Below are 9,888 nucleotides of genomic sequence, written 5' to 3' on the forward strand. Positions count from 1 at the left end.
TAAGAGAACATAAAAAACAGTGTTTCTTATCTCTCCGCGCTCAACACAAGCTTCGGCCAAGTTGTGTGACGTATCTGATGGGGCATAATACTGTGTACTGGGGCCACTATGGGGCATAATAGTGTGTGCAGGGGCCACTATGGGGCATAATAGTGTGTGCAGGGGCCACTATGGGGCATAATAGTGTGTGCAGGGGCCACTATGGGGCATAATAGTGTGTGCAGGGGCCACTATGGGGCATAATAGTGTGTGCAGGGGACACTATGGGGCATAATAGTGTCTACAGGGGCCACTTTGGGGGATTATACTGTGTCTGTACATAATACTGTCTGCTCCACTATGGGGCATAATACTGTGTGCAGGGGCCACTATGGGGCATAATACTGTGTGCAGGGGCCACTATGGGGCATAATACTGTGTGCAGGGGCCACTTTGGGATATAATACTGTGTGCAGGGGCCACTATGGGACATAATACTGTGTGCAGGGGCCACTTTGGGATATAATACTGTGTGCAGGGACGAGTCAAGGTCTTCAGCATCTGTGTTGGTTGGGGGGAAGGCCATGTCAAAAGTTCGCCACGGGGTCCTGCCATTTCTAGTTACACCACTGGGGAACAGATAAGCTGTGACATCATCTATGGTCAGTAGTGATGTAATGATTATATATATATATATATATATATATATATATATATATATATATACACACACACAGTATATATATATATATATATATATATATATATATATATATTTAACAAAAAAAAAATATATATTTCTGACATAAAACTGGGTGTGAAATTCCACACATTCCATGTCCAGCCCCTTTAGATATTACCATGAAGAATAGGTACATTTATCTACAGAGATAGTCGGACCAGACCGATAAGAGGAGAACATGAGTCACGGATAAAAGCTTTTCTGATGTTCGCTATAACTGTGGTCGCTGCTCTGATGTCACACGGGCGCTTCTGCTTCCTTTCATGGTAAATATTACATGTAAAAGGCGACTTCCTCTTCTCAGAACGACTTTCTCAATGTAGGACACCACATTGTACACTAGACTGATGTCTCTGCTGGTTACAGACTTGTGAGTATACATTATATATCTATATACACACAGGATATGCTGCAAATTTAAGGGGGGGGGGGTTTCCGTCTGTATGTGAAGTGTAAAGTTCGACCTGTTTTGCGCATCAATATCATGATCTTTGTTTGTGGTTATTGATTAACCCCCTCATGACCGGGCTTTTTCCTGACACTTATTGACAATACTCTCTGCCCTTTCTATCATTAGGAGTCCAGTGGGCGGTTCTATTCTGGACTCCTAATTCTGTGGGTTCAGTAAATCAGTTTTAGAATCCTATCCATCTGGTCTATCTGCAGGGTTCATTGCACTGATACATTGTAACCACACATGTACCTATAGAACAGGTTTTTAGCTTCTATTGTGATTCTGTTTTGTGTCCATCATCATCATCATGGCGGCTGCCTCTCCATTCATCTCTCTGGGACTTGCAGGAGCTCAGTGTTCGGCTAACTCCGGCAGAGATGAATGGAGCAGGGGCAACAATGTGCCCACATCACAGGGGTCCTAGCGACTCCCATTCTAGTGATCAGTGGGGGTCCTAGTGGTCAAACCCACACCCATCAGTCACTTATCACCTATACACAGAACAAGTGGTAAGTTATTAACTTGGCACAACCCCCCTCCATCATTCTCTCCATAAAACCTTCTATTGGTATAAACCACCTGCAGTGTGAATGGAGATGAAGAGGATATCTGATGTAGTCCTAATACTACATGAGGGTAATAAAAACCAAGCTGTAGCCCCTGGCTGTACCTCCTATAAAGTCCTCCTCCTATAAAGACCATCCTGATGTTCAATTACCTGCTGAAATGGTGTATCTAAGCCTATCACTTGTGATACTATCTGCTATGGAGGTGTATCTAAAATCTGTAATAGCAAGGGATGGTGTATCTAAGACCATCACTTGAGTTACGACCACCTGTTGCAGTGTGAGATGAGTTGGTGTATCCAAGCTTATCATGTGATTCTCTGATATTATCTGGTGTATTAAAGTCTATTGTGCGATAAGGTCTCAGAGAACCACATCACCAAAGAAGTTATAAAAATTTGTCATAATCTCAGGAGGACGTGCGCTCCCGGGCCGCAAACATCGTAGTCTTGGATCGTGCTTTTCTGCACTATAGTATGTATACAACAGTAATAGTACGTATGTAACCAATAGCATAACTGGAACTCTCACAGTAATAGTAGGTATATAAATGTAACAAGATGTATTTCACAGTAATAGTAAGTATCTCATAGTATATGTAACTATAACAGGACGCCTCTCACAGTAACAGCATGTATAACACAATGTAGCTGACATTAATAGTATATATAGCTATAACAGTATATCACAAGTGGTCTCTAACATTAACAATATGTATCCAAGAGTAATAGTATATGTATATATTAAGATGTAACAACATTATATACAAGAGTAACAGTATGTATGTGATAGTACAAAATAGGATGTATATACATGTAACAGTACGTACAGACGTAGCAGAGAGAACCTGAAATTCTGCAATTGGTTAAACTGACACAGTGTGACATCTTATCACAGAACACAACATAACCAGTCAAGTCCATACATGACTTTTCATTGGCTTTAGTGGTCTATGATAAGATAGAACACTGCAGAAGTTTAACCAATTGCAGAAGTTGAGGTTAATCTGTATATGACTAATAATAACAGTAATAGTGTGTGTATAGACAGTAACAGTATGTGCGTTAGATGTATGACAGTAATAGAATGTATATATATATATATATATATATATATATATATATATATATATATATATATATATATATACATACACACACACACACTCACCGGCCACTTTATTAGGTACACCATGCTAGTAACGGGTTGGACCCCCTTTTGCCTTCAGAACTGCCTCAATTCTTCGTGGCATATATTCAACAAGGTGCTGGAAGCATTCCTCAGAGATTTTGGTCCATATTGACATGATGGCATCACACAGTTGCCGCAGATTTGTCGGCTGCACATCCATGATGCGAATCTCCCGTTCCACCACATCCCAAAGATGCTCTATTGGATTGAGATCTGGTGACTGTGGAGGCCATTGGAGTACAGTGAACTCATTGTCATGTTCAAGAAACCAGTCTGAGATGATTCCAGCTTTATGACATGGCATTGCATTATCCTGCTGAAAGTAGCCATCAGATGTTGGGTACATTGTGGTCATAAAGGGATGGACATGGTCAGCAACAATACTCAGGTAGGCTTTGGCGTTGCAACGATGCTCAATTGGTACCAAGGGGCCCAAAGAGTGCCAAGAAAATATTCCCCACACCATGACACCACCACCACCAGCCTGAACCGTTACCGATACAAGGCAGGATGGATCCATGCTTTCATGTTGTTGACGCCAAATTCTGACCCTACCATCCGAATGTCGCAGCAGAAATCGAGACTCATCAGACCAGGCAACGTTTTTCCAATCTTCAATTGTCCAATTTCGATGAGCTTGTGCAAATTGTAGCTTCAGTTTCCTGTTCTTAGCTGAAAGGAGTGGTACCCGGTGTGGTCTTCTGCTGCTGTAGCCCATCTGCCTCAAAGTTGGACGTACTGTGCGGCGTTCAGAGATGCTCTTCTGGCTACCTTGGTTGTAACGGGTGGCTATTTGAGTCACTGTTGCCTTTCTATCAGCTCGAACCAGTCTGGCCATTCTCCTCTGACCTCTGGCATCAACAACGCATTTCCGCCCACAGAACTGCCGCTCACTGGATGTTTTTTCTTTTTCGGACCATTCTCTGTAAACCCTAGAGATGGTTGTGCGTGAAAATCCCAGTAGATCAGCAGTTTCTGAAATACTCAGACCAGCCCTTCTGGCACCAACAACCATGCCACGTTCAAAGGCACTCAAATCACCTTTCTTCCCCATACTGATGCTCGGTTTGAACTGCAGGAGATTGTCTTGACCATGTCTACATGCCTAAATGCACTGAGTTGCCGCCATGTGATTGGCTGATTAGAAATTAAGTGTTAACGAGCAGTTGGACAGGTGTACCTAATAAAGTGGCCGGTGAGTGTATATATATATATATATATATATATATATATATATATATATATATATATATATACACACACACACATACATACACACACATGTAATAGTATGTACATAAGATGTATCTCACAGTATCAGTGTGTATCTAATAGGATGTCTCTCTTTTAGTCTAAGCACAGAACACTAGTGGTTCCAGAAGATGAGAAGGTCCCAATTCTGGAAAGTTCTCTCTGTTATGTGTCTTGGCCTTTGTGTCTTGGTTGTGATCACCCGCGGCCCGGCTGATGTAGAGTGCCCAGACCCTTCTGATCCTTATCTTCAGGTAATGGATGAAGGAAATCTGTAAATCCCCAGCACGATCAATACATACATACATACATTATTAAATTCTGCGAGTCCGCCTGTACAAGACTCAAGATGTTTCCATTTACTACTATTTCTTGGTTTACAGAGACAAGAACTTCAAGTCAAGCATTTGTTTGATGTGAACCAAGACGCCTTAAAAAGTTTTGACATCCCTTATAAATATATGCTGGGTTCACCGTCTGGGGCAAAAAGTGAGTATATCTGTAACGTCCCTTTAAGTGGTCACTGTCATTTTAACACAATTTGCATAACTCAACAGTAGAGAGGAATTTAAGAAACGTCATTGATCTAAGGCTCGGCTCAAATGTGTGCCCGGTTATGTACGGGGATTCCTTTCCCCTCCGAATTTCTCGCCCTTTTCGGGCGGAAACCGAACGGAAACCACATGTATCCCATTATAGTCTATGGGGTCCGCAGGTTTCCCAGGTAACCATTGTTTTGTGCGGATTAGGTTTCCATTCGGGGGGTCTCTAAGCGAACCCCCCGAACGGGAACCCGTGCACACATGTGAACCAGGCCTTAGAGAGCAATACTTCTCTATTTATCAGACTGTTCTTCTTGCTCTCCTTCCTTGCCAAACTGATCTTCACTTAGGGTAATGACCTAAATCAAAACTGCGATTAATCAGGCATCTTACCTCCATTAGGATTAATGGCGATTATTTAAGTCACGCCTTTTTAAACTACGCCCCTTATACAGGCCAGACCAAAACTGTTGTTATACTGTGGGGCATCTTCAGACCCCAGAGTATAATGATCAGATAGCCAGGGGAGGGGAGAGAACATAAAAAAAACTGTGTTACTCACCTCTCCTGGGTTCAGGCGCAACTCCCTTCTATCTGCGGTGCTCCTGCCTGACGGTAGGGACCACTGATTGGGCCTTAACTTCATATGGAATCATGACACATAGACATAAGCATCGCAACGCCAAGTGACATCAACCGGAAGTGCTGAAGACAGCAGGGCAGCACACGGGAGAGGTGAGAAACAGGGTTTTGTTTATGTTTCCTCACCTCCAATGGGTCTCCATTTATACTCTGGAGACTGAAGAGACCTCCCCATATAATAACAACAATTTTGGTTTGGTTGTGTCCGAACTGAATGAAACTGCAAATAATAACCACAGCGGTTTTTCCCACAGTGCATTATACAGAGAGTACAAAGAGGTTTACTCGGCAAACTTTCTGCTTCAATTATACCTATAGGGAAACTGCCAGTAGTTATAACTGACATGCGATTTGCAACATTTTTGCCAATCGCTACATGTCCATTGCACGTATTTTTTTACCGCGAATTGGGGATGGGATTCACTGGAATCTCACCAACTTTGCGGTGACTGTTTCCACCACAGACAACCCTGAGACGTTTACGCCACATGGGGACCAAGACCTAAAGTGGTTTTCTTGGCCTTGGTTTGGTTGGCAAAAAAATGCTAAATATGGGGGCTGGAGCTCAGAAGATGAGAAAAAAAAAATGCAGTCCAAAGTAACCTGTGCTGTTGATTTTCAGTGTGTCAATTTATAATACATTAATTTGTATTTGAATAAAGCACTTGGGCTGTGATAGCAACTTCCTATTTAACTTCAGCATCAGCATACAGTCCGTGTGTCTGCTGTTTTCTTCCTCCGTTCCTGCTCACTTGTTTCACCCTCTATAACTCTAAGGCCAGGTGAACTGTAGTACAGCAAATCTGTGCTTTGAATGACAAATGTCCCAATGGGTCTTTCATCCACAGGTTACAGAGTTTTCTGGGCTGGGGGCTATTTGATACTAAGAGTATATGTCTTCAGTGTCAGATTGGTGGGAGTCTGATATTCAGACCCCCCACAGATCAGCTATTCCAAAGTGGAAATGGAAGCTTTAGTCTCTGTCCTACTGTATAGCAGCTGTGCTAGGGTACAGCAACTCTGCTAGCATTCACTTGGCCTGTATGGCTGGAATTTCTGAAATTTTGCATCTGCTAAAAAAAATCATTGTGTCTCTCTAACCTTTGTATTGTATAGGTTGAAACAAGTGAGCAGGAACTAAGGAAGCAGCAGACACACAGACTTGATGCTGAAGCTAAATAGGAAGTTGCTATCATAGCCCCAAGTGCTTTACTCAAATACAAGTTAGTGAATTATAAATTGACACACTGAAAATCAACAGCACAGGTTACTGTATAATGCAATTTTTTTTTCTCATCCTCTGAGCCTCCAGCCCCCATATTTTGCATCAGAGCAGTACACATCACTATTAGCAGGTTAGTTTTCTTATAGTCTATAACTCCAGGTGAGCTGTAGCACAGCAGATCTGTGCGATGAATAATAAAGTAGGAAAGATGTCCCAATGGGTCTTCATCCAGGTGAAACAAGTTTTCTGGACTGAGGGCTATTTGATACTGAGTATATATCTTCAGTGTCAGATTGGTCGGAGTCTGATACCTGGACCCCCCACAGATCAGCTATTCCAAACCGAAAATGGAAGCTTTAGTCTCAGTCTTCTGTATAGCCGTTGTGCCAAGGCATGGCAGGTCTGTTCCCATTCACTTGAAAATAGGTCATCACTATGAAAAGTGGCACCAAACCCAAAGAAACCCTTCATCCTCAGCACCAAGAGGAATCCAATGCCCATTGTATTAATATCTTTTTTTTGTTTCTTTTACTAAGGATACTTATCGATTGGTATATCTTCTGTGAAGAGAAAGAAAGAGAATTATCTGATGACCACGATCCAGTCCATCTTCAGCCACTGCAACCAGGATGAGCTGAATGAATTGGTGATAGTCATCTACCTGGCCAATACAAAACACTCCGATAACCAGGACACCGCAAAGGAAATAGCAAAGCATTTCCCTTCGGAGATCGCCAGGGGTCAACTCCTGGTCATCAGCAGCTACATCAATGCCTATCCACCTCTGGTTGGCTTAAAAAGGAACTATGATGACGCTCCCAATAGAGTAACGTTTCGATCAAAGCAGAACGTGGACTACGCCTTCCTGGTCAACTTTTGTGCCAACCTGTCTCGGTATTACTTGATGTTAGAGGACGATGTGACTTCTTCTATGAACTTCCTTACATCGATTAAGAAATACATTGAGGAGTATCGCTTACCTTGGACAACCATGGCCTTTTCCAACTTGGGATACATTGGAAAGCTTTACCATAGCGAAGACCTTCCAAAATTGTCCCGCTTCTTGCTCCTCTTTTACGACGAGATGCCATGTGATTGGCTCTTAGACTTATTTTATAAATCCAAAGCTCAGAAGGATATTATCCGATTTCAACCATCTCTATTCCAACACATTGGAAGATATTCCTCATTCCTGGGCAATTTCAATAAGTTACTAGACAAAGACTTTGTCGAAGTTGTAGAGTTGTACGGAGATCATCCACTGGCGTCTTGCTTTACCGATATTACGGTCTACAAAGGCAACACTCCAGATAACGCCTGTTTTGCGGGTCCCAGCTTCTTTTGGGGAAAGCAAATAAACTCTGGTAACCATTTCACAATGGTTTTCCATAAACCCACCAACATTCATAAAATTGGTATCCTTACGGGAACCGGAGAACATCCCACTGATATCCTGAAATCGGGTAACGTGCATATAGGGAGACAAAAGGAGCGGAATAGAAAAACCTGCAATACGTTTACAAAAATTGGAGAGTTTCAAAATGGGACTTTTTTACTTGATAATATAGACCCCACCACAGGGACAGCGATAGACTGCCTTAAAATTCAGGTTTCCGCACCCCAGGATAACTGGCTTATAATACAAAAAGTAGGTATTTGGGTTAGGAAGGAGACGATACATAATGGCACCTCATCTCATGTTGTGTCGAGCTACAGGTTGCCCGTTTGAAGACGGTGATTGATCTCTTTTGTATCATTCTTTTCACAAAACCCCTCCATTATTTCTATAGCAGTCATATGATTGTGCGCTCCACGACATGGTCGGCATCGAGATAGAAGTAACCCGCGGGTAATCATTTTGTATTTTAAACAAATCAACTGTAATTTTAAAGAAAAGGACAAATTTTTTTTGGTTTACTTGAAGGAAAATAACTTGTTTTTTTTCTGTGGCTTTCATAAGCTCATTATGGGATCGCTAATCCCTATAGAGATAAAGAGCAAGTCTGTACTAGATAGACATAAAGATACATTGTAACGATGTGATAATACTGTACACTGGATATACGGTACCAAAACTGATACATTGTGAAGATATTGTAAAAGTTCTTGCTAATTTATTAATTTATATGATTCTAAATGTCACTCCTGTCATGTCTGTGTAGATTTTATTTCCTGGTGGTAGGAGCCGTTATCTGGGCTCCTGGTTTTATCCGCCAAATAGCGTGTATTGTACAAGATGACTTGAAAAGGGAAGGGAAGGGACAACTGCTCTGAGCAGTTTTCTGTATTATAAAAATGGATATCGCAATGAAAGCCTGTTCAGCAATTGGTATGTCCAGCTCACAAAATTAAAGTTAGTTACAAATAACTATTGGACTACCCTCCATGATAGACTATAACTACTATAATACTGCCCCATGTGTAAGGATATAACTACTATAATACTACTCCTATGTACAAGAATATAACTACTATAATACTGCCCTATGTGTAGGGATATAACTACTATAATATAACCACTATAATACTGCCCCCTATGTACAAGAATATAACTACTATAATACTGCTCCTATGTACAAGAATATAACTACTATAATACTGCTCCTATGTACAAGAATATAACTACTATAATACTGCTCCTATGTACAAGAATATAACTACTATAATACTACTCCTATGTACAGGAATATAACTACTATAATACTGCTCCTATGTACAAGAATATAACTACTATAATACTGCCTCCTATGTACAGGAATATAACTACTATAATACTGCTCCTATGTACAGGAATATAACTACTATAATACTGCTCCTATGTACAAGAATATAACTACTATAATACTGCTCCTATGTACAGGAATATAACTACTATAATACTGCTCCTATGTACAAGAATATAACTACTATAATACTGCTCCTATGTACAAGAATATAACTACTATAATACTGCTCCTATGTACAAGAATATAACTACTATAATACTGCTCCTATGTACAAGAATATAACTACTATAATACTGCCTAATGTGTAAGGATATAACTACTATAATACTGCCCCTATGTACAAGAATATAACTACTATAATACTGCCCCTATGTACAAGAATATAACTACTATAATACTACTCCTATGTACAAGAATATAACTACTATAATACTGCTCCCATGTACAAGAATATAACGACTATAATACTGCCCCTATGTACAAGAATATAACTACTATAATACTACTCCTATGTACAAGAATATAACTACTATAATACTACCTCCTATGTACAAGAATATAACTACTATA

The 9,888-nt window shown here is 40.7% G+C and overlaps 1 protein-coding gene across 1 annotated transcript; it reads left to right on the forward strand.

Annotated features, from left to right (window-relative positions):
* The first annotated feature begins 4,309 nt into the window (after positions 1-4,309).
* On the forward strand, positions 4,310-8,510 carry LOC142213112 (alpha-1,6-mannosyl-glycoprotein 4-beta-N-acetylglucosaminyltransferase-like). The gene is made up of 3 exons (XM_075281306.1): positions 4,310-4,437; positions 4,567-4,672; positions 7,129-8,510. The coding sequence occupies exons 1-3, from the start codon at positions 4,315-4,317 to the stop codon at positions 8,319-8,321; spliced, it is 1,422 nt and encodes a 473-aa protein (XP_075137407.1). The 5' UTR covers positions 4,310-4,314; the 3' UTR covers positions 8,322-8,510.
* Positions 8,511-9,888: the final 1,378 nt, after the last annotated feature.

The sequence above is a fragment of the Leptodactylus fuscus genome, chromosome 7 (genome assembly GCF_031893055.1).
Source record: "Leptodactylus fuscus isolate aLepFus1 chromosome 7, aLepFus1.hap2, whole genome shotgun sequence".
NCBI lineage: Eukaryota > Metazoa > Chordata > Amphibia > Anura > Leptodactylidae > Leptodactylus > Leptodactylus fuscus.